This window comes from Pristis pectinata, chromosome 37, assembly GCF_009764475.1.
Source record: "Pristis pectinata isolate sPriPec2 chromosome 37, sPriPec2.1.pri, whole genome shotgun sequence".
Lineage (NCBI taxonomy): Eukaryota > Metazoa > Chordata > Chondrichthyes > Rhinopristiformes > Pristidae > Pristis > Pristis pectinata.
Window position 1 is genome coordinate 11,715,051 of NC_067440.1, and position 25,569 is coordinate 11,740,619.

A 25,569-nucleotide genomic window follows, 5' to 3' on the forward strand; every position below is an offset into this window, starting at 1 on the left:
TGAGGCAGCGGCTTTACCTGCTGCGCCACTGTTTTGGTGATACCGGTGGGTGACATTACAGCTGGGGATGGGGTGGGGAAATTTCCTGGAATAGAAGGTGTGGCTGGGATCTTTCCATGCCTACCACAAAAGGGAGCAGGGGCCTCAGCTGTAAAGCAGCCCCTCTGACAGTGCCTGACTCCCTCAGCATTGGAGCACCAATCGACAGGTTCGGGACTGGGATTGAACCACCAACCTCCAGTGAGGTAAGGGAGCTGTAGCTGAAAGTTGTAGAATCATACACCACAGAAACAGGCCCTTCGGCCCAACTCATCCATGCTGACCAAGATGCCCATCTAAGACAGTCCTATTTGCCCGTGTTTGGCCCATATCCCTCTACACCTTTCCTATCCATGTACCTGTCCAAGTGTCTTTTAAATGTTGTTAATGTACCTGCCTCACCCACTTCCTCTGGCAGCTCGTTCCACATATTGACCACCCTCTGGGTGAAAAAGTTTCCCCTTGGGTTCCTATTAAACCTTTCCCCTCTCACCTTAAACCTGTGCCCTCCAGTTCTTGATTCCCCAACACTGGGAAAAAAAGTGTGCATTCACCTCGTGAATGCCCCTCGTGATTTTATACACCGCTATAAAACCACCCCTCAATTCTCCTACACTCCGATGACTAAGGACCCAACCTGCTCAACCTCTCTCCATGACTCAGTCCCTCGAGTCCCGGCAACATCCTCGTAAATCTCCCTCTGCACTCTTGCCAGCTCAGTGGCATCTTTCCTACAGCAGGGTGAGCAAACCTGAGGGTTCTGAGGGATCGGTCATTGCGTCCCAGGGTTGGGGAGATGCTTGATCGTGACAGGATCTGGCGTTGATTGTAATGGAGCAGCAGAGAGACATTGCGATGGTGGGAGGGGTTTACTTCTGAGGTTGAAGAGACAGGGGAGGGGTTAGTGATGGGATGCAATGGTCGACAGGTTGGGAGTTGAAGCCTCCAGTTACTGGTTGCCTGGAGACGCAGGCGGATCACTTATTAACCCGGGGTAACGAGGTGCATCAGCTGACGCAGCTATCTTTGGGACAACAGCGAGCAGCTGCGACTGCGAGGCAAGAGAACAGGCGTTGGAAAAGGGGGAGCTGGTCCCCGGAATTCTGCGACGAGGAGAGGCGAGGGGGAGAGTGGTGGAAGCTGCCAGAAGCCCGCGCGGGGGTGGCCCTCGCTCCTGACCCGTGAGTATGTCTCCGCCTGCGGGATCCTCGGGTGCCTGGGAGAGGTCCGTCCGTGGCTCCTGGAATTGGCCTCTCGGAGTGGGTGGTCAATGGTCGAAGGGCCAAAATTCCCTCCCCTCCCCCTCCCACCACCGCCACCCACTGCCCGCAATCCTCCCTCGTCATCAGCCACTTCCCCCCCACCCCTTTCTCCCCAGTCTCTGCCCCCTGGTCTCCCGGGAATGTTGCATCAGGATGTCCAGGACACTGCATCCTCTGCCAGTGTGCTCCCTCTCCCATGAGGTGTCATTGTGTGGGGGGGGGGGGGGGCGGGGGGGGTGGGAATGGGGCAGTGGAGGGGAAGGGAGGAGCTGGGATTGAAAACCAATGTCCGGGGTAGACGGGGGGGAGGGAGGGAGAGGAAGCTTTGGTTCTGCTCCCTCCTTCCCCCCCCCACTACCAAAACCCAGGATTGACGGCACAACATGGTGGGCTGAAGGGCCTGTTTTGTGCTGTATGGTTCTATGATGCACAGTCCGATCCCACCCACCTGTCAGTCACGGAAACCCCTGGCCCGGGATGAGGAGCGGCAATTTCCTGCTCAAGCAGGAGGACGGACGTGCATTTCTGTAGCGACTGTCACCACCCCACTACCTGGGGGATGTAGGGACGCAGGCACAGCAAGATCCATGAATGACTGGATGGCCCGTTCCGAGTGGCAGTGAGGGAGGGTTTGGATTGTGGACCCAGATCTCTGGACAGAATCCACTCCCCAGTATCCTCTATGCCCACCTGACTGAGCGGGAGGTGGCAGTGATTTCTGACTTGTCGGAACATCGGCCTCCTGCGGCATCCAAGCTCCCGCCGAGCACACCCACCGGTGTTCCGGGTGCAAGGGGTTTGGGGGGGTCTGACACCTCGGCAGGGATGGGACTGCAGATTCTGCGGTGAGTGAACCCGTCAGGGAGCAGCAGAGATGACTCGTCCCAGAGGAGGGGAGCTCAGCTCCTGCCAGGGACCACTCACCCCGTGAGATAGGGACAGCCCAACGCGCTACACCCCTCCAAACCTGTAACCCTACACCCTCCCTCCCTTAGTAACCCCTACACCTCTCCGTATCCCAGTAACCCCTACACCCCTCCAAACCTGTAACCCTACACCCTCCCTCCCTTAGTAACCCCTACACCTCTCCGTATCCCAGTAACCCCTACACCCCTCCAAACCTGTAACCCTACACCCCTCCCTCCCTCAGTAACCCCTACAGCTTTCCGTATCCCAGTAACCCCTACATCCCTCCAAACCTGTAACCCTACACCCCTCCAAACCTGTAACACTCTACACCCCTCCCTCCCTCAGTAACCCCTACACCTCTCCGTATCCCAGTAACCCCTACACCCCTCCAAACCCGTAACCCTACACCCCTCCCTCCCTCAGTAACCCCTACAGCTCTCCGTATCCCAGTAACCCCTATACCCCTCCAAACCTGTAACCCTACACCCCTCCAAACCTGTAACACTCTACACTCGTCCCTATCTCAGTAACCCCCTACACGCCTCCCTATCTCAGTAACCCCCTACACCCCTCCCTACCTCAGTAACTCCTACACCCCTCCATCTGTAACCCCTACACCCCTCCCTACCTCAGTAACTCCTACACCCCTCCATCTGTAACCCCTACACCCCTCCCTACCTCAGTAACTCCTACACCCCTCCATCTGTAACCCCTACACCCCTCCCTACCTCAGTAACTCCTACACCCCTCCATCTGTAACCCCTACACCCCTCCCTTTCTCTAGAACCCTCTCCATGTACTATGCCCCTCTTTACCTCTATAATCCCCTCCTCCACACCTCACTTTCTCTCCAACCCTCCTCCAGCCTCCAATTCCAGCCTTGGCACATTCCCAATATCCATCCCTCCCTGGTGGCTGTGTCCTCAGCTGAGTGGGCCCCAGGCTCTGGAATTCCCAGTGTAAACCTCTCTGCCCCCCCCCCCCCCCCGCTCCTGTAAGATCCTTTAACACTCTGCCTGTGGGTGATTGGCCTCAGTACCTCTGTGGGATGTGGGTCCCAGCTCTTGTCCAGGGAGGGCCTGGGATGGGGAGAGAAGGCTGCCCTTGATTGGTCACTGCAGTGGAGCCCCTTCGATTGGGATTGGTGTCCTGGCCGGCAGTGCTGACACTGGGGGGAGATGGGAGCAGGAACCCCCCCATACCATCCCTCACCCCCCGCCCCCGCCCCTGAGACATTGAGTATGTGACTCTGACAGTTCCTACCCCACACACCCAGGCTCCCACCACCTGACTCGCACTGGGCTGGAACTTTGACCACGTGTGGAATCTTCCTGTGCCTTAAGAGCCATTCGCCTGCAACCCATTCGCACACAGCAGGATCCCAGAAGGCAGGCCACTGTAGGTCAGTGGGAAGGGGTGGGGGGCAAGCCTGGGTCACAGACACCCCTCCCCAAGGAGACAACCTCCTTGTAGGGTGCCTCTGGGTCACGAAAATCCTTCCCCCGACCACGGATGGAGTGACGGGGGGGGAATGATGGGAGGTGTGATGGAAGGGGGTGATGGGGCAGTGAAGGGGGAGTGATTGGAGTGTGATGGGGGGTGTGATGGGGAAAATGCATCAGGTTCTCTGACTGCACAGACATTGGACAGAGCCTGACAACCCCAGCACAGTGAGGGAGCTTAGCACTGCAGGAGGGGCGGTGAGGAGGGAGCGCCTCTCTGTGGGAGGGGCGGTGAGGAGGGAGCGCCTCTCTACGGGACGGGTGGTGAGGAGGGTGTGCCATGGGAGGCGCAGTGAGGGAGGACTAGGGAAGAAAGGTTCATACTTCCTCATGAACTATTCCATGTCCAGGTTTGATCCCGACCTCTGGCGCTGTGTGTGTGTGTGTGCGTGCGTGCGTGCGCGCGCGTGTGCGTGCGTGCGTACATGTGTGTGTGTTTGTGCGTGCGTGCGTGTGTGTGTGTGTGCGTGCGTGCGTGCGTGTGTTTGTGTGTGCGTGCGTGTGTGTGTGTGTGTGCGTGCGCGTGTGTGTGTGTGTGTGTGCGTGTGTGTGTTCGCATGCGCACATTTCCTCCCACATCCCAACAACGTGCGGGGTCGGTGGGTTAGTCAGCCGCTATAGATTACCCCCACCCCCTCCGACCCAGTGTGTGGGTGAGGGGCAGAATCTTGGGGGGAGCTGATTGGACTGGGGGGGAGAATGAAATGGGATCGGTGTAAATGATCGATGGTCGGCACAGACTCAGTGGGCCAAAGGGCTTGTTACCAGGCAGCATCTCTCTGTGACTCCAGAAACCCCTGACCAGACTCTTTCCTCCTGACCTCTGTAAGCAAACTCAGCCCCTCGAGTCCGACTAGCACCAAGTTCTGGCTCCCCTTGTGTTCACTGAGTTACCTTACCTTGGCTCCAGTCTCGAATGAAAAGTTCTCATCCTTTGTTTCCAACCCGTCCCCTCTCTCTGTACCTTCCCACAGGATGATTAGACCCCCTCAATCCTGTCTGATGTTGCATCCCCCAGTTAAATCAATGCACAGTTAGTGGCTGTGGGCTCTGTATTCTGGAATCCCCTCCCTAAACCTCCCTCTCCCTCCTCCTTTAACATACTCCCTAAAACCTCCTCTTTGACCGAATTCCCCCAACATCTCCTGATTTTGTCTGATGTCACTCTTGGGAAGGGTCCCAGAAAATTGCTCACTCCGAAGTGGATGCTATATCAATGCAGTCTGTCACTGGAACAGGCTTCAAGCGTGCTGTAGCCCCGCCGCTGCAGTAGAGGACAGAAAGAACTTGTGTCTGCACATCTTTGCCCCAAATCAGTAAATGCACTAACAGAGGAAATAATTGTCCAAATTATTGGCACAATCTCCACAACAGGGAAAACAGTAGCACTGGTGAAGTTTATGAGACGATCCCTCAGTCAGGTTGCACTGAACCCTCAGGTACAGGCTGCACTGGTGTGTTTAAAGGGCAGAGAGAGGGAGGGGGAGAGGGGGGAGAGGGAGGGGGGGAGAGGGAGAGAGAGAGAAAGAGAGAGAGAGAACAGAGAGGGAGAAAGGGAGGGAGAGAGGGAGCGAGAGAGAGGGGGAGGGAGGGAGAGAGGGGGTGAGAGAGAGAGAGGGAGAGCAAGACAGGGAGAGAGAGAGGGAGAGAAAGAGACAGAGAGAGAGAGTGGGAGAGGGAGAGAGAGAGGGGAGAATGAGAGAGAGGGGAGAGAGAGGGAGCGAGAGATAGAGCAGGGGGAGAGAGGGACAGGCATAGACATTCAACAGCAACCAGCTGCCCATGGGTGGGGTGGATGTCTGGATCTCCCAGCCCAGCGATGGTGCTGGGGTGAAGGGGTGTTGCCAACATTTTCTGATTTCACCCTGCACCACCCCCCCCCCCAGAAGCTCTGAGCCCCGTCATCACCATCTCATTTTCATTGGATCACACAACATGGAAGTCACTGGGAAATCCCCCATTTGCTGCCCACTCCTAGTGAAATGAATGGTCCGCTGCTCCATTTCATGAGTCCATCACTGCGGGAAGGAGTCACATATAGGGCAGTCTGGTTTCTTTCCCTCAGTGATGTGGGGGGGGGGGTGGGTTCTGGTCTCCTCGTAATTCCTGGTGTCATTGTGGGGAGAACGGGTAACGGGTAGAATGGGAGAGAGCCAGTAAAGACCCAATGGGTCAAATAAGATAAGATAAGATCTTTATTAGTCACATGCACATCGAAACACACAGTGAAATGCATCTTTTGCATAGAGTGTTCTAGGGGCAGCCCGCAAGTGTCGCCACGCTTCCGACGCCAACATAACATGCCCACAACTTCCTAACCCATATGTCTTTGGAACGTGGGAGGAAACCGGAGCACCTGGAGGAAACCCACGCAGACATGGGGAGAACGTACAAACTCCTTGCAGACAGCGGCGGGAATTGAACCCGGTCGCTGTAATAGCATTACACTAACCGCTACACCACCGTGCTTCCCACTGTGTAATAGTCTCCTTGTAAACCATAAGGAAGTATGGGAATAGTGGGACTGGAGTTCACATCTCCGGATCATGAATGCAGACTGGATCCCAATCCAGTGACAAACACTTCAGCACAGTGCCCCTGTGGTTATCCCTGTGAAAGGGGCCAGTGAACTAACCTCCAGGCTCACTCTGGGCATTAGTGTCAATCCAACACCACCCTCACTTTCTGTCAACGTGGAGAGCGCCTTCTCACAGCTGCGGGTTCAAATCCCACTCTGGACACTTGAGCACAGAATTCGGGCATATTCTGACTTGAGAGACTGCCTTTGGGATGAAAATTTCAACTGAGCCCCCTGTAAAAGATTCGGTGGTCCTTATTGGAAGAAGACCGAGGTTCTCCTTCATGTCCTACATCTTAACAGTCCATTGGCTGTGAAGTCTCCAGGTGCTACGGAAGTGGAAGTGAGTTCTTTCCTATTGGTGCTGGGACCCAAGATATCTGCTCGCAGTCAGCACACACCAAGGCCACGCTTTGCCAAGGCTCTCCTGGTAACATCGGACCGCCCTGACAGAGACACCTCTGAGGTCAAAGCCCCGCATCGACACCCCTGCGCGGTTGCCAGCTCTGGTTGGGCGTTCTCCTGGAGGGTCGATCACGTGGCTTCCTCCCCCACCTGCCCCCCATCCAATCATCCCACCTTTCACCTTTGAAGTCCGTTAATCTAACAAGCGAAAGTTTTCAGAGAACATAATGGAAAGGATAACTTGTTTTACAATGGGTTCTGAACCCAACAGTGGCTCGGAGAAACTTGGGAAGTGGTGCAGCAGGTAGAGAGGTAGAGCTGCTGCCTCACTGCTCCAGAGGTTCGATTCTGACCTCCGGCACTGCGTGTGCGTGTGCGTGTGCGTGTGCGTGTGCGTGTGTGTGTGTGTGTGTGTGTGTGTGTGGAGTTTGCACCTTCTCCCTGTGACCGCGTGGGTTTCCCCCGGGTGCTCCAGTTCCTTCCCACATCCCAACCACGTGCTGAGTTGGTGGGTTAGTTGGCCGCTGTAAGTTGCTCTATAGTAGGATGAATCCAGAAGGTAGTTGGTGGGAATGTGGGGAGAAGAGGGAAAATTCGTGGGGGAATGGGACTGTTCTGCGAGACGGCATAGACCCAATGGGCCGAAATGGCCTCTTTCTATGTCATATGGAAATATCCTTAATCCCCTGCAGACCCCAAGGCAATCAGTGAGGATTAGCAACTGACCCACCCCTCCACCCCACTCCCGATAGGTGCCTTTGTTTCATAAGTTGATGCAAGACCAAAGGGAGCTTGTCATAACCACACGGATTTTGAGGAGCGCTCTGGACGGAAATTATAGATGACTGAAGGGCTGAGTGGTTGGAGATCTAGAGCCAAGAACAAAGCCTTCTGGTGTGTAAAGAGATAATAATATAAGACGTGGTTCCCCTCTTCCTCGGTAATATCCCAATAAACTGCCTCTGCTCCCTTTCTAAGAGTTTGGAATTGGTAATTGGTTTATTATTGTCACGAGTACCGAGACACAGTGGAAAGCTTTTGTGTGCGTCCTGTCCAGGCAGATCATTCTGTACATAAGTACATCGAGGTAGTAAAAAAGAAAACAGGATAGAAATGCAGGATAAAGTGTTACAGTTACAGAGCAAGTGCAGTGCAGGCAGACAAATAAAGTGCAAGTGCCACGACGAGGTAGCTTGGGAGATCAAGAGTTCATCTTTACCGTATGAAAGGTCCGTTCAGGAGTCTGATAACAGTGGGATAGAAGCTGTCCTTGAGCCTGGTAGTACGTGTTCTCAAGCTTTTGTATCTTCTGCCCGATCAGAGGGGGAAGAAGAGAGAAAGACCGGGGTGGGAGGGGTCCATGATTATGTTGGCTGCTTTTCCAAGGCAGCGGGAAGTGTAGACGGGAAGTTATACCTATCTTAAGGACATAGTAGGCCACTCGGCCCCTCCCACCTGTTCCACCATCCAATAGGATCACAGTTTGAGCTTTTACCCCAGTGCTACTTCCCTGCACTGGCCCCATTTCCCTCGATTTGTGGAATATCCAAAAATGGATCAGCGTCCCTTTGATGGGAAGGGGCTGACCTTTGGGGAAGAGAAATTTCTTCACCTGGAGGCTTGTAAATCTTTCCCAGGGAGCCCTGGGCACCCAGTCCGTTGAGTGTGTTCAAGCCCAGACCAGTAGATTGTTGGGCGCCAAAGGATTCAGAGCAACATGGGGATTGGACAAGAAAGGCTTGAGGATTGGGATGATCCATGACCTTAATGAATGGAGGAACAGTACTGAGGGGCCAAATGGCCTCCACTTGCTCCTCTATCCTGAGGAGAGGTGTAGATGTCTTGGAAAGGGAGCAGGGGTGGCTTACTGGGATGTTACCAAGGAAGAGGGGGCTTCATTTGCAATAAGGGTAGGAAACATTCAGGGGGTTTTCCCTGCAAATAAAAGGTTGCAAGATGATTGATGAGCACCATAAAATCTAAGCAGAGAATGGTTGCAACCCATAGAGAGGCCAGTCGGCCCATCGAGGCGATGCCAGCTTAATCCCATTTCCCCTACTCTTTTCCCAGAGCCCTGGAGGTTATTCTTCCTCTTGAGGGTGCCAATTAACACAGTTGCCACAACCTTCCCACCTTCCTCCAGTCAGTGAGTTCAGGAGCTCCTGTTATTGAAAGATCCAGCGCAGAACCAGGACCTCCAGCCCATTGGGTCTGCACCAACCATCAAGCATCCAATTTTACACTAATCCTACCCTAACCTATGTTATTCTCCCCACATTCCCAGCAACTCCCCCCAGATTCTACCCCTCACCCACACACTAGGGGACAATTAACCCACTGACCCTGCACATCGTTGGGACGTGGAGGGAACCGGAAGCCCACGCGGTCACAGGGAGAACGTGCAAACTCCACGAATGTGTGCACACGCGCACACACACACACACACGCACACGCACGCACACGCACGCACACGCACGCACACGCACGCACACACACACACACACACACACACACACACACACACACTGCCAGAGGGGTCACGATTGAACCTGGGAGTGGCTGGGAAAGGATCGGTCCAATGGGAGTCTGTTGGAAGTGAATGGGAAGGAGTTTGGTATAACTTGGACAAAGAGTACGAGATGAGCCTGTTACACAGCATCTATGAAGAGAAATGGACAGCCCAGATGAAGGGTCTCGACCCGAAACGTAACTGTCCATTTCCCTCCAAAGATGCTGCCTGATCCGCTGAGTTCCTCCAGCTCCTTTGTGTGTTGCTATTACTATAAAATATGAGTTAAATAATTGAAAGACAGGCAGGAAACGCAGAGAGCTTGTGCTCTGAGGATTTGTGCAAAGTCTCCCTCCTTCCTTCTCCCTATGTTAAGGCCAAGGCTGATCCCACCCCCTGTATCTGGGGAGCTCTCTGATGGTCCTCCAGACCCTTGGTTTGTCTCAGTCCTCAAGTCAGAATCCTTAACTTCCAACGTGCAGCTGGTGAGGCAGAGGGGAGATCATGGCCTTGTGTTAAGTGAAGCTACTTCTGACGTACAGCAAAGAAATTTCACTTGCTTCATTTGTGTTTTATTTATTTATTTTGATTCACGATCTGGGCCTCACTGGCAAGACCAGCATTTATTGCCCATCCTTAACTGCCCCTTGAGAAGGGGGGACTGCGCCGCCTCCTCAAACCGTTGCAGTCCTTCTGGGGAAGGTGCTCCTGTGGTGCTGGTGGGGAGGGAGTTCCGGGATTTAGATGCTGAAGGGGCAGCAATATATTTCCAAGTCGGGATGGCGTGAGACTTGCTGGGGAAGCTGCGGGTGGTGGTGTTCCCCTGCGTCCGCTGCCCTCGTCCTTCCTGGTGGGAGGGGTGGCAGTTTCGGGAGGTGCTGTCCTGGGCGAGTAACTCCAGTGAATCTCTCACTGGTGAGTGAGATGTCTTATGAGGAACAGCTGAACGTCTCACTGCAGTCCAGGAGTCTGAGGGGTGAAGATATAAGATTCTGAAGGGTTGGCAGGGAGGATACTGAGAGAATGTTCCCCTGGTGGGATATCTGAAACCAGGGGCCATAGTTTCATGGGAGATGAGGGGGAATTTTGTCTCTCAAAGGGTAGTGGATCTTTGGAATTTTTGCCTTTCAATTCCCACCCTGGCAGATGGGGAACTCAAATGCAATCAATTAAATAAATCCAGGGGAGAGGAGTCCAAGATTCACAACCCCTTGAGTCATTGATTATATTCAAGGCGGAAATTTCTGACCACTTGGGGAATCGAAAGTGCAAGAGATTGGGCGGGAAGGGAGTGCTGAGGGCCAAACACCGGCAAATGGGACAAGCTTGGGTGGGACATCTTGCTTAGCATGGACCAGTTGTTTCTGTGCTTTATGACTCAATGGCTTGAGGAGAAGATCAGATTGATCTATGGCAGAGAGACTGACTCCTGGTATATTTTTTAGTGTCCTTAATATAGGGCAAAGCTGGGACAGAGAGAGATAAGATCAGGTAAGATCTTTATTAGTCACATGTACATTGAAACACACAGTGAAATGCATCCTTGCATAGAATGTTCTGGGGGCAGCCCTCAAGTGTCGCCATGTTTCTGGTGCCAACACAGCATGCCCACAACTTCTTAACCAGTACGTCTTTGGAATGTGGGAGGAAACCGGAGCACCCAGAGGAAACCCACGCAGACACGGGGAGAAACGTACAAACTCCTTACAGGCAGCGGCGGGAATTGATCCCGGGTTGCTGGCACTGAGGGTTTGACAGATGTGAGAAGAGGAGGACTAACTCCTGATCTTTGGCTGTCTGAGCTGACTCTCGCTGAAGGAACAGTGCGTGTTTTGTCAATACAAGTGTTCCACACGTACTACGACCTTGGGCAGCCAGGCAGTTAAAACAGTTGTTGTGACATAGACCCTTGTTCCTTAGGGATGTTTTCCGAGTTACTGCCTAACCAGCAGAGGCCATGGATTCCCATTAGCCATTTAACCAGGGGAGCTTGGACAACCTGGGGAGACGGCAATCTCTGCCCTCCTGCCGCTTGCCAAATGATTCACAAAACTCCTGTCACGTTAGGCATGGGGTGGAGGCAGGATTGCTAACTGCGCTTGGGTAAAGAAAATTTTTAAAAAAGCACTTAGCTTTGTGGTGTCAGGGCCAGTTTTATTCATGCCCTGGGATTTGTAGACTGGAGACTAACAGTTGGAGGCTCCCAGGACAATTCTGGAGGATTGCCGTTGCCCAAGGAAAGGCCAAGATAAATAGGAAACATTTTCGGATGCTGGGGTAAGGCTGTGTCAGAGAGTGGATGGTAAATTGCCCCTAGTGTGTGGGTGAGTGGAACAATCTGGGGGGAAATGAAAGGGAATGTGAGGGTAAAATAGGACGTGTAGAATAAATGGGTGCTTGATGGACGGCACAGACTCAATGGGCTGAAGGGCCTGATTCTGTGACATTGTGCTCAGTCTGGGAGGGGGAGATTGCACCCACGGAGACGAGCTACAGGACGGGGCAAGGCAGTTTATTGACCGTCCCTAAATTGCCCAGTGTCTGTTTGTCTACAAGCCCATTGCAGAGGACATGGCTGTGGTCTGTGGAGTCACGACTAGGCCCAGACCGGGTAAGGCCAGCAGTTCTGGTCACCACACTCTCCAGGAAGGGTGAGACAGGACTGGAGAGAGGGGTTACAGCGGGGGGTTTAACCAGGGCCTTGCCAGAACCAAGCGTCATGGTAGACAAGAGGCTGTCCAGACTGGAGACACCGGAGACTGCAGGTGCTGGAACCTGGAGCAAAAAACAAAGTGCCGGAGGAACTTAGCGGGTCAGGCAGCATCTGAGGAGGGAAAATCCAGATGAAGGGTCTCGACCCGGAATGTTGACTGTCCATTTCCCTCCACAGATGCTGCCTGACCCGCTGAGTTCCTCCAGCTGTTTATTTCTTTGTCCAGACTGGGTGTTTTTTAACTTTGGAAGAAAGGTGACAGTTTTAATTAAAGTCTATTTCTTTCAGTTTTATTTGCTGGATTTATTTAGTTATCTGAATTTAGGATCCCTGGTAGGACTTGAACTCATGGCTGTGGATTGAAAGGCCATGTATCCGTGTGGCCAGGATTGAGACAATGGCTTCAGGTCTTCTCGAAAAACATGGATTCAAAGTGTATCCCAGCACAAGAGGTTTAGTCACAGCTGCAATGTAAGAAACAGGAGCCAACTGGTGCACAGCAAGCTCCCACAAACTGCAACAGCGATTGAGAGACGTAGGCTGAGAGATGAATATCAGCTTTAGGACTCAGGCACATCTGCCCCATTCTTTTAGAGGATAACACTATAGAATGCTCTATATAATGTTCCCTCCCAGAGTGCGGCTCTCCATCCCTCCTCACCGCCCCTCCCACAGTGTGGCGCTCCCTCAGTACTGCCCCTCCCACAGTGTGACCCTCCCTCAGTACTGCCCCTCCCACAGTGTGACCCTCCCTCAGTATTGCCCCTCCCACACTGTGGCGCTCCCTCAACACGATACTTCACCCTAGGTTTTTGTGATCGAATACCTCCAGTGTGGTCCAAACCCATAACCCAGAGAAGTGAGTTGGTTGTTGTGAGTCGCTGTTGGTTGCAAAGAGAATTGTCTTCCCTGTGGAGGCGGTGACAGAAAGGGGTGGAATCTGCCCTGTGTTCTACCCCTGGTGCTTTAGACACCCCACCTTGCTCACCCCACTAACATCAGACTATGGTCGCAGCCACTGAGCTAAGCGACTACAAAAGGATTCGGTCTCACCCTCCTCCCTCTCCCTCACACTCTCTCTTAGCCTTCATTGTCCCGCTGAAGAGATAGGAACTGACCATTCCTTGCAATACTATCAGGCAATACTGATGACTCTAAAATAGGTGTCGTAAACAGTGAACAGGAATATCAAGAGTTGCAGCAGGACCTTGATCAGCGGAGTAGGTGGGCTGAGAAATGGCAAACGAAATTTAATTCAGATAAATGCAAAGTGTTACATTTGGAAGGATGTCAAGCTGGGACTTTTAAATGGAATGGAAGGGCCCTGGGTGCTGTTGCAGGACAGAGGGACCTTGGAATACAGGTGCATAGTTCCCTTAAAGTGGGGTCACGGGTAGACAGGGTGGTGAAGGCACGCTGGCCTTCATCAGCCAGAGCACTGAATATAGAAATTGGGAGGTTATGTTGCAATTGTAAAGAGGCCGCACTTGGAGTATTGTGTTCCGTTTCAGTCACCCTGCTCTAGGAAGGATGTGATTAAACTGGAAAGAGCACAGAAAAGATTTACGAGGATGTTGCCAGGACTTGAGGGACGGAGTTATAGGGAGAGGTTGGCCGGGCTGGGACTTTGCTCCTTGGAGCATAGGAGACTGAGGGGTGATCTCATAGAGGTGTATAAAATCATGAGGGGCATGGATAGGGTGGGCGGTGTTTTTTCTGGGGTTGGGGAATTGCAAACTAGAGGACATCGTTTTAAGATTAGAGGTGAAAGGTTTACTAAGAACCTGAGGGGCAACTTTTTTCACATAGTGGGTGGTAGGTGGAGCCAGAGCAAGATTATTGGTAGATACATTTAACAAGTTTGTGGACAGGTGACAAGAGTTTAGAAGGATATGGGCCAAGTGCTGGGAAATGGGGTTAGCTTGAGTTTACATCTTGGTCGGCATGGACACCTATGGGCCGAAAGGCCTTTCTCCATGACTATATTCAGTGAGCCAGTGATGAGTAACACGTGTCTTTCACAGAGCTCGACTGGTGTTGACCCCACAAACTTTGAACCAACTTTCCCTGCATATCATATATTGGTCCAAAACAAAACTCATTTTAAAGCAGGGTTTAGAAGTAATTTTTTTTGTTTGGTTACTCACCACCGAGTTTGAACAGTTACTGGGTTACATTTTAACAGTTTGCAGTCGTGTTCAAACTGAGTGAAATACACCTGTTATTCATCACTGAATATTGTGCAACAGTAAAGCTGGGGCATGAGCAGTCCCCAGGTCCCTCGGCAGCTGAGGGATGGGATGAACGAGACAGAGGGTGAGGGGGAGAGAGAGAAAGTAGGAAGGAGAGAAGGAGAAAGGGGGGAAAGAGTAAGGGTGAGAGACAGAGAGTGAGGGAGGGAGGGAGAGGGAGAGAGAGGATGGAGGGAGCACCACACAGTGGGAGGGGCAGTGATGAGGGAGCACCACACTGTGGGACCGGTGGTGAGGAGGGAGCTCTGCTCTGTGGGAGGGGCTGTTTTCCCTGTGAAACAATGAATTAAAGCTCGGACTGCTCTGGATGTAAGGGAGTTGCATCTTTCTCCTGAGGGCCCTGGGACTGACAGTTACCCCTCCCTCGGCGTCACTTGGCTGGCAGTGAGAGGGGCCATCTTGGCAGCTCAAGGTCAAAGTCGAGTTTATTGTCATCTGCACAAGTCCGTGTGTGCACAGCTGCATTGAAAAACTTACTTGCAGCAGCATCACAGGCACAGAGCATCAGATAAGCAGCATTCACAATAAAAACATAAATTAAACATAAGTTATACACAATTTTTACAAGAAAGAACACAATTAGAACAAAAAAAAACCAAAAATCCATTGTAGTGCAAAGTGGTCCCAGTGTTGCTGTACTGAGGCAGTGATCAGGGTTGTGCCGGTTGGTTCAAGAACCGAATGGTTGAAGGGAAGTCGCTGTTCCTGAACCTGGTCCCTGAAGGCAGGAGGTCCTGGCATTGCCACCTTGCTGTTTGTGGGATCTTCCTGAGCCCCAGTTGGCTGCCGAATCCCCTCCTTCGCAACACTGACCTCCGGCCAGGAAGGGCCAAGTGGTGGAAATGCCCCCTGACCTCTCTCCTCTCTGCCCACAGGTGTCCCGTTGACCTGCCACCTGCCATCACCCGCTGGGCGATGCTTACCACCAGCGGCAGCACCTAGAAGATGTACGAGAATGTCACAAGCCCGCTGGTTGATAATGGGTCGAGCCAAGACCTCCACCACAGCGCCTCGAACTCCTGTAACAACGACGAGTCCTACAAGTACGTCTTCCTGCCCGTGTGTTACACCTACACGTGCATTCTCAGCCTGGCCCTCAACTCCATCATCCTGTGCAGCATCCTCAAGAGACGGAAGGAGTGGAACTGCTCGCTGATCTATATGTTCAACCTGGCCCTGACGGACTTCATGTACGGCCTGTCCTTGCCTTTCCTCATTGCCAGTTACATCATGCACGATGTCTGGGTCTTTGGTGACTTCACCTGCCGCCTGGTGCGATTCCTTTTCTACTTCAATCTCTACTGCAGCATTTTCTTCCTCACCTGCATCAGCTTCCACCGCTACCTGGGCATCTGCCACCCCATGAAGACCATCACCATGGAGACGAAGAAGACCGCCAGGGTGGTGTGCGTGTTGGTGTGGCTGGTGGTGCTAGCCCTGACCAGCCCCATCTTCCACTTCGCCAAGACGGCAGACTCCAACAACGCCACCAACTGCTGGGATGACGCCCTCGACACCGAATACCCGCACTACGTCCCCTATGGGATCATCCTGCACTCGGTGGGGTTCTTCCTGCCCTTCTCCATCATCGCCTGGTGCTACTCCCGTGTGATAAAGACCATCTTCAAGACCATCAACAACGAGGAGTTCAAGTCGGCTGTGCCGGGCTTGGAAAAGCGGAGGAAGTCCATCAAGACTATCCTCACCATCACCCTGCTCTTCGCCCTCTGCTTCCTGCCGTTCCATGTGACCAAGACCATCTTCCTGATCAACAAGGCTGTGCCGGACGTGGCCTGTTCCACCAAGAGGGTGGTCACCATCTGCTACAAGGTCACCAGGCCGCTGGCCAGCTTCAACGCCTGGCTCAATGCCCTCCTCTACTTTCTCACCAAGGACAAGTGGCCCCAGAACTGCCTGAAGCCCAAGAAGAACGATGATTCTAAGTCCTCGTGGAACATCTTCAAACCGTTCAACCATCTGACGTCGCCAGCCTGAGCTGGGCCTGTCAAGGAGAACTCCGGAGGGAATCTGTCCCCTCACCCCTCCCCTGCCCCTGCCCCTCCCGAGGACGGACGACTTCCTCCTGAGTGGTTCCCCGGCCCCATCCCGTCCGATATTCCTCTTTGTTTTCTATCCAACGTGAAAAATTGACTTTGTGGAACTCTCTGCTGTTTAATTGACGCAGTGCGTGAAGTGCCGCAGTCTTACTGGGACCCGCGTTCTTGTGTTGGGGAGGAGGCGGCTTCATGGGGATTGGTTGGACCTGTTACCTCCGACCCCTCCCGACACCATCCCCCTAACCCCCACCCTGACCCACCCCCAATGACTTTTTCAGAGCGTTGTGGAGCTTCTCACAACTGGAGGACATCACAAAACAAGTCTCAGCTCAGTTAAACGTGAAGCCATTATTTAAAGAGTTAGGAGGCATTCTGTTTTCTGCCATTTCCTGGCCAACCGCATGAGCTGGTGGGGGGATGGTCCTTACTTGTGCACAGCAAGCTCCCGCAACTGGCAAACAGATGATCTGCTTTCCTTCCCGGTGGCCTTTTTTTGGTTGAGGTAGTTGACCAGGAGCTCAAAGAGGACTGCCCTCCGCTCCCCCAACTCTGCTTTCAGAGAGACATCATGGGCTTCGTTATCCCCAGAGGACGGACGGATCCTCAGACTATTTCCTCGCTCCAAAGGCAGCATCTTCAGGCAGTGCGGCACTCCCTCGGGAAAGGTCATCGGGATTTTCCTGTGCTCAAGTCTCTGAAGTGGGGGCTTGACCTTGTGACTCAGATAAGAGAGGGGGGAGAGAGAGAGAGAGAGAAAGTCAGCAGAGCCTTGGACTCTTGGTTCATTGACTGTCATGGATTCAAAGCTCAATGGTTGTGCCTCTCATCTTCCACATGTTTATTTGCTTGTTACTGTTTATCATTGAACTGGTTAGCTCACAGCCTCACCCACTGACACGTGGACTGGGTCACAGGGATGGGGATCCTAAAACCAGAGTTGGGCCATTAATATGGTGCACACCTAAACCAGAAGCAGATGTCCTCTGCTCAATGGAACACTATCCATTTTGATTTCTGAAATACTTACCTTGTGGAGATCTAATTGTCACGTTCTGAAAGACAAATGTATTATAACGATGGCCATACAATCTAAGTGTTATATAAAGAGGGATATGTAGTGTGCATTGTTTGCTGTATGTTATTCCATCTCCTGATCTCCACAAGGCCCCAAGACTCGATGGAGTTCAGGATGTGGGGGGGGCAAGGGGGCACGGGAATCTCGCTGAAACCTCCCGGATACTAAAAAGCCTGGATAGAGTGGACGTAGAGAGGATTCTTCCATCAGTAGGAGAGTCCAGGATCTGAGGGCACAGCCTCAGAATGAAGGGACGTCCCTTTAGAACTGAGATGAGGAATTTTTTCAGCCAGAGGGCGGTGAATCTGTGGAATTCGTTGCCACAGAGGGCAAGTCATTGGGTGTATTTAAGGCAGAGATTGACAGGTTCTTGATTGGTGAGGGGGGTTAAGAGTCATGGGGAGAAGGTGGGAGAATGAGGTGGAGAAAAAAACTCAGCCATGATTGAATGGTGGAACTGACTCGATGGGCTGAATGACCTCATTCTGCTCCAATATCTTATGGTAAGGCTCTTTGCAGCTGCAGCTATTTGCCTGTGGAAGGCATCACAGCTGAGACTCATCCCACCCAACTCAGCTCAGGTCTAACAATCAGGAGCAGAGGAGAGGCTGGGCTTGTTTTCCCTGGACCACGGGTGACCTTATGGAGGTTTATAAACTCAAGAGGGGCAATGGTAATGTAGATGGGCACAGTCTTTTTCCCAGGGTAGGGGAGGCTAAAACTAGGGCATTGGTTTAAGGTGATAGGAGAAAGATTTGAAGGGCAAGTTTTTCACACAGTGGGTGGTGGGTATATGGAACGAGCTGCCAAAGGAAGCTGTAGAAGTGGGTACAATTACAATGTTTAAAAGACTTTTGGACAAGTACGGATGTACTTGGATGGGTAGGAAAGGTTGAGAGGGATGTGGACCAAACACAGGCAAATGGGACTAGCTTAGGTTGACAATGTGGTTGGCGTGTACAAGCAACACACAGAATGCTGGAGGAACTCATCAGGTCAGGCAGCATCTATGGAGGGAAATGAACAGTCGACATTTTGGGCCAAGACCCTTCATCAGGACTGGAAAGGAAGAGGGCAGAAGCAGGTTGGGGGAGGGGGAGGGGGAGGGACACAGGCTGGCAGGTGACAGGTGAAGTCCTGCAACTGGCCGCTGTAAATTGTAGATTGACGGTGAAAAGAAAGAGAAGTTGATGAGCGTGTGAGAGAGAGAACAAGATGCAGGGATACGGAGAAATAAGGAGAGGGGGAATGGGACTGATGGCTGGCATGGACCTGATGGACCAAATGGCCTCCTTCTGTGTTGTTATAAAATAGAAAGATAAATGGAAGACTGTTTATTATGAAACTATGCCCTCTAGTTCTAAATTCTCCCATGAGGAGAATCATCCATCCTCAGAATCTTGCACTGCAATAAGATCACCTCTCATTCTTAGAAAGTCCGGTGAGTATGGGCCTGATCTGCTCAACATTTCCTCATGAGACAACCTCCTCTTCCCGGCAATCACTGCAGTAAACCTCCTCTGAAGTGCCTCCATTGCAAGCACATCCCTCTTAAACAAGGAGACCAAATCTACAGAAGGTGCTGCAGCTAGGGTCTCACCAGCACCCTGCACTGTGAACAAAACGTTACTCTACCCTCGTTCCAAAACCTAGCACAAAACAAAATCTTTGCACTTAAGGAAAACAAATTATTTTCATTTTCTATGAATATTTCCCCTTATAATAAGTATTGGGGGTGGGTGGGTTGGAGAAAGGGGTGTCTGATTGCCAACAGAAGATCATCTGATTGGGTAAGGAAGCATCTCCGTGTGTTCTGATTGGCTTCTGAAATGGATGCTGTGCTCCAGAGGTTGAGGCGTTTGGGTGGAGGAGAAGGTTCGTGTGATGTAGCCTCCAAGAGCTGTATAGGACGTTGGTGAGACTGCACCTGGAGTATTGTACGCAGTTCTGGTCACCACACTATAGGAAGGATGTGATTAAGCTGGATGTGATTGGTCAATTGGTTTATTGATTCATGCAGCAAAGGTTCACAAGGATGTTGCCAGGACTGGAGGGCTTGAGTTATAAGGAGGGACTAGATAGGTTGGGACTGTTTTCCCTGCACTGTAGGAGGCTGAGGGGTGACCTTATAGAGATTTATAAAATCAGGAGGGGCACAGATAAGGTGGATGATCACAGTCTTTTCCCCAGAGTAGGGAAGCCTAAAACTAGAGGGCAGAGGTTTAAGGTGAGAGGGGAATGACTTAAGAGGGACCTGAGGGGCAATTTTCCACACAGAAGGTGGTGGGTACGTGGAACGAGCTGCCAGAGGAAGTGGTAGAGGCGGGTACAATTACAACGTTTGAAAGATATTTCGACAGGTACATGGATAGCAACACACACAAAATGCTGTAGGAACTCAGCGGGTCAGGCAGCATCCATGGAGGGAAATAAACGGTCGATGTTTCGGGTCGAGCTCCTTGATCAGGACTCAGATTCCAGCATCTGCAGAATCTCTTGTGTCTCAGGTACATGGATAGGAAAGGTTTAGAGGGATATGGGCCAAATGCGGGCAAATGGGACTAGTTCAGGGAGACACCTTGGACGACATGGACGAGTTGGGCCAAAGGACCTGTTTCTGTGTTGTATAACTCGTGAGTCTATGACTCGATGAACATGTCCGCCCAATGCGGGCAGCGTTGAACCTGTGACCACCCTTTGTGGTGATGCTCAGTATTGAGCTTGAGAAAGAATTCCCACCAACAACTCTAAATACGTTGACTCTAAACAACATTGAAAGCAGAACAGTGGGTGTTTAACATACAAACTAGGGGTAGTGGGTCATTCGCACTGCCATTTAATAAGATCTTGGCTAATTTGATTGTCAGCACACTCCCGCCCAGCCCCACTCACCTCCTTGTCAAGAATCTATCGAACTTTGCCTTAACAATATTCAAAGATCTATCTTCCTCCACCAGACTCCCCTGTGGATATTGGGTCATTGAGTTTATTCAAGGCTCAGGGAGAGAGATCTTTGAACTGTCAGAGAATGAAGAAAGACAGAAGAGCGGAGTTTGAACCTGCAGTTAGGATGGCCACGGTCTTATTGAATGGTGGGCTGAATGGTCTTCTCCTGCTCCTATTCTTACAGAGGTGGGTCAGGTGTGGAGGTAAGGCATAGGTGAGGGTTTCAGCAGCAGAGCAGCAGCAGCAGGTATGGAGACAGTTATTGGTACAGAGGTGGTGCTGGTGCTGCCACTGACGTGTGGTGCAAAACTCACCTCAAGGTCAAACCTGCAAACCAATTATCCACAGAAAGAGGCCATTTGTGCCATTGAATCTCACAGAGCAATCCAACTCCCCTCACTAATTGTCCTTATTACATATTCTCCCCACATTCCCGTCAACACCCCCAGATTCTACCACTCACCTACAAAAAAGGACAATTTACTGCAGCCAATTAACTGACCAAGACTGGGCACAATCCAACAACCTCAGACTGGTACCCTGGAGAGGGATGAAGTGAAGGGGGAGGGGGTCTGGTGGGGTTGCAGTTGTTGTGGGGACTTAGGAATTCCCAGCACTTAATTGGAGGAATCTTCCTCTCATCCAGGACTACAAGTTGGACAAATTGGAGACCACAGAGAGAGAAGGGGTTAATGTAGAGCTGGACTTTGTGGGAACTGGCTGCATTTCCAAGGGGCAACCTGTAGATGAGAACCAAGGTGGATCCCTCAGGAGAGCGCACAGCGTCCTTTGGTTCTTTAAAGTCCTTGCGCCCTCAATTTCTCTTGAGCCATCATGACTGGCTGGAATCTGGTTCCTCTGCCCTCTAATGCACACCTCAGCACAATTGTGCAGCAGGTAGAGCCACTGCCTCGCAGCTCTAGAGACCCCCGGTTCGATCCTGACCTCGGGCGCTGTGTGTGTGTGTGTGTGTGTGTGTGTGTGTGTGTGTGTGTGTGTGTGTGTGTGTGTGTGTGTGTGTTGGGGGGGCGCAATGGTGTAAGTGCACTAGGGAGGTGGAGCTGATTGGAAAGTGCAGAATGAACATGCTGGGCCATATGGCCTCCTTAAGGACTACATGGGTTAATAATATCCCCACCCCATGCTGCCTTGTGCCTTTGCTGAAGATGTTCATAAACATTATCCAAGATAAACAATAAAAATTGGTCATTGAGGTCCCATTAACCTTAAGATATTCCATTACAAAGTGAAGATCAGCCAGAGAACAAGAGCTTACTGGGCTGGATGTGATCCAAAGATCAAAGGAAGGCAGGTTGCCATGGCAATCCTGTGTAAAAGAGAAAATAAGACCAATGGTAGAAAAGTAACTGTTGTTCATTTGTTGGACCGGTCTTTCTGTGACCAAGCAAAAATGTAGATGTGTCAACTGAACACTACGCAGTTAAAATTATTTAACACACTGATGAAAAGGGTAAGGGTCAAATTCATGAGCTGGTCAATGCTGATGTCATTTCCCATTGCAACCCAGGGCTCTAAAAGTCATACAAGCTACCCTGACTTGGAAATACATTGGCTGTTTCTTCATCATTGGTGGGTGTTGGATCTCCCATCCCAATAGCAGGTGGACTCCAATGGATAACACATGCCTTAAGGCAACATGCAATGCCCACTATCCAGAGAATGACTAACATAAGTATAACCACTGTCAACATAACAAAACAGAGGTCATATCAAAGGCCATTTAGCCCACTAATGGTCACCCATATGTTACATTACCCCTTCCATGATACATAATACAAAAGAGTGCCATGTTGGTTCTGTCACTGGACTCATGCCCTAGAAGGGTTATGATAAAAGGTCATTGACCAGAAACATCAACTCCCCGTGCATGCTGCCTGACCCCTTGAGTATTCTCAACATGTTCCTGATCTGTTTTAGTGCTCCACAGACCACAAAATCTTGGGAGCTTAAATAAACCTGAATAAAAAGCTGGCATCAATAATGGAGACAATGGAAACTAAGGGAATGTCGTGGAAGTCCATTTGGTTGATGAGCATCCTTCAGGGAAGGAAATCTGCCATTGTAGTCAGGACAGCCTTTGTGTGGCTCCTGACCCAGCAACATCGTTAACTCTTTATTGCCCTCTGAAATGGGACAGCAAGCTACTCAGTAAAAGCTCAGGGTTGGGCCTTACGAATGACACCCATACCCTGTGAATGAATAAAGGAAACTTTCAGCATGCAGCACTGAGTGTTGCAGCGGCCCAGTGGTTAGTGCTGCAGCCCCACAGCCCCAGAGACCCCAGTTTGATCCCGACCTCCGGCACTGTCCGTGTGTGGAGTTTGGACGTCCTCCCTGTGACTGCGCGGGTTTTCCCCGGGTGCTCCGGTTCCCTCCCAAAGCCCTAAGACGTGTGGGTCGGTGGGTTAATTGGCTTCTGTAAATTGCCCCTCTAGCATAGATAGGTGGCAAAAATAATCAAAAGGGGAGTTAATTTGCATGAAAGAGAGAGAAATTAAGGTGCTGGGTTACAGGGAAATGAAAGGGGGATAGCACTGATGAGGCTGACCAGGATCTAATGGGCTGAATGTCCTCCTTTTGCTTCATAATTAGTAAATATGTAAGCTTACCTCCCCCACTTGGGACTTTCAGCTGGTACATCCTGTTACAGCTGTATTAGACGTTGGTAAGGCCACATCTGGAGTGCTGTACACAGTTCTGGTCGCCCTGCCGCAGGAAGGCTGTCATTAAACTGGAGAGGGTGCAGGAAAGATTCACAAGGATGTTACCGGGACTGGAGGGTTTGAGTTGCATAGGCTGGGACCTTTTTTCCCTACAGCGTAGGAGGCTGAGGGGTGACCTTGTAGAGATTTATAAAATGACGAGGGGCACAGATATGGTGGGTGGTCAAAGTCTTTTTCCCAGGATAGGGGAGTCCAAAACTAGGGGGCAGAGGTTTAAGGTGAGAGGGGAAAAATTTAAAAGGGACAACTTTTTTATGCAGAGGTTGGTGGGTAGATGGAACTAGCTGCCAGAAGAATTGGTAGGGGTGGGTACAATTATGACATTTAAAAGCCACGTAAACAGGTGCTTGGATAGGAAAGATTTGGAGGGATAAGGGCCAAACGTAAGCAGGTGGGACTTCCTCAGTGAGGCAACTTGGTTGGCATGGACGAGTTGGGCCAAAGGACTTTGTTTCCGTGCTGTATGACTCCATGACACTGTTGCCCCATCCCAGACATTGGCGATTTCCTTAGCTTTCCTTTCCTACTGATTTGAAGGACAATATCATTGCACAGACTGCACTTGGGGCACTGAGTATACTTCTAGTCAGCATATAAAAAGGATACCGAGAAAATTCACAGGAGTGATCCCAGAACTAGCAGGTTATACATATCAGTAAACTAGGAAAGGATTTAGACAAAGATGTTTCCACTTCAAAGTCAAAGTTGTGTTTGTTGTCATATGCACCCGTGTGCACAGGTGCAGTGAAAAACTGACTTGTTGCAACATCACAGGCACAGAGCATCATAAAGCAATATTCACAAGAAAGACATAAATTAAACATAAATTATACACGATTTTTACAAGAAAACACAATTAGAACAAAAAAACAAAGTCCATTGGTATTGGTATTGGTTTATTATTGTCACTTGTACCGAGGTACAGTGAAAAACTTGTCTTGCATACCGATTGTACAGGTCAATTCATTACACAGTGCAGTTACGTTGGATTAGTACAGAGTGCATTGATGTGGTACAGGTAAAAACAATAACAGTACAGAGTAAAGTGTCACAGCTACAGAGAAAGTGCAGTGCAATAAGGTGCAAGGTCACAACAAGGTAGATCGTGAGGTCAAGTGTCCAATTAGGATATAAGTCTACTTTAGTACAAATCGATCAAAGTGGTCCCAGTGTTGCTGTACTGAGGTAGTGATTAGGGTTGTGCAGGTTGGTTCAAGAACCGAATGGTTGAAGGGAAGTAGCTGTTCCTGAACCTGGTGGTGTGGGACTTCAGGCTTCTGTACCTCCTGCCCGATGGTAGCTGTGAGAAGACGGCGTGGCCCGGATGATGGGGATCTTTGATGATGGATATTGCCTTCTTGAGGACTTCCTGTACTTTCTTGGGAGGTTAAGCAGGTTTGGTTTGTCACCAAACATTCGAACAGACATCTACAGATGTACTGTTGAATATCCTGACTGTTGCATTATGGTGTGGTACAGAAATTCAAATACGCAGGAACATAAGAAGCTGCAGAGAGCAGTGGACTCAGCCCAATACATCACGGGCACATCCATCCCCACCTTTGGTAGTACCTAAAGATGCTGGTGTGCCTTCCTTCTGATTGCATCTATGTGCTGGGCCCAGGACTGCTCATCTCCTGCCTCAGGCGAGAGTAGAACTGGTGGACCATGGAGATAAGATGGTTACTGAGAAATTCAGTCAGGAAATTAGGAGAAACCTCTTTCCCCAGAGACCAGGCGGCAATCTGGAACATTCCCCAGAGAGGCGTTGGCTGGTCGAACACGAGAGCAAGGAAGAGAAGGAGATGGAGTTGAGGGAGATGGAGAGTGGAAGTGGCTTATGTGAACCAGAAGTACCAACATGGGCTAGATGGGGCCAATGGCCTGTTCCTGAATTGTAAATTTTATGCCACGCCTCAAAACATCAGGCTTTACTTCACTGCTTATGTAAGGTAGCTCTGTAAGGTAGCTTGTGCTTGAGAGAGAGAGAGAGAGAGAGGGGAGTAAAATGCATGGTGTCACAAAATATGATATAAGCAAATATTCTTTATCTGTTATGTATAGTGATTGGTGCCTTTATCAGGAATAAATGAGTGACTAACTCTTGTAATTATGTTGATTGTGTTTATTGCCTCTGCTTTGTGGTTTTACTGCTCAATAAATCTCTCAAGTGGTTCACAGCTCAAGCTGATAACTATATTATATCTCCTGTAGTCTGCCGAGAGAGAAGCTCAGTTAAAGCAAAGGAGGAGACTACAACCAGTAGTCTGTATTCTGGTACATGTTTACCACTGGTAGACAAAGATGACTTTCTGTCTTAAGGAATCTAAAAAGATGCCACTTAATGTCAGGACCTTCGCAGAAGTTAGCAGTTCAAGGACAGAAGGCACAGATTTTAAACTTTAGTTCAAAGATCTTTATTAGTCACATGTACATCCAAAAAAAAGTGAAATGCATCTTTTGCATAGTGTTCTGGGGGCCAGCCTGCAAGTGTTGCCATGCTTCCGGCACCAATATAAGATCCCCACAACTTCCTAACCTGTACGTCTTTGGAATGTGGGAGGAAACTGGAGCACCT

At 50.8% G+C, this 25,569-nt stretch overlaps 1 protein-coding gene across 3 annotated transcripts; it reads left to right on the plus strand.

Moving 5' to 3' along the window:
* The first annotated feature begins 1,076 nt into the window (after positions 1–1,076).
* Positions 1,077–17,319, plus strand: LOC127586629 (P2Y purinoceptor 3-like). 3 transcript variants are annotated; one of them, XM_052044740.1, is made up of 3 exons: positions 1,077–1,220; positions 3,487–3,612; positions 15,045–17,319. In XM_052044740.1, exon 3 carries the CDS (start codon positions 15,115–15,117, stop codon positions 16,162–16,164), a length of 1,050 nt encoding a protein of 349 aa, XP_051900700.1. In that variant the 5' UTR covers positions 1,077–1,220; positions 3,487–3,612; positions 15,045–15,114; the 3' UTR covers positions 16,165–17,319. The 3 variants fall into 3 exon arrangements, with proteins under 3 accessions (XP_051900700.1, XP_051900699.1, XP_051900701.1); XM_052044739.1 differs by lacking the exon at positions 3,487–3,612 and having other exon boundaries at positions 1,084–1,220; XM_052044741.1 differs by lacking the exons at positions 1,077–1,220; positions 3,487–3,612 and adding an exon at positions 11,385–11,481.
* Positions 17,320–25,569: the final 8,250 nt, after the last annotated feature.

What these genes read in the sequence shown, in the direction of transcription:
- LOC127586629 (XM_052044740.1), top strand. Translation starts at nt 15,115, where the DNA reads ATGTACGAGAATGTCACAAGCCCGCTGGTTGATAATGGGTCGAGCCAA.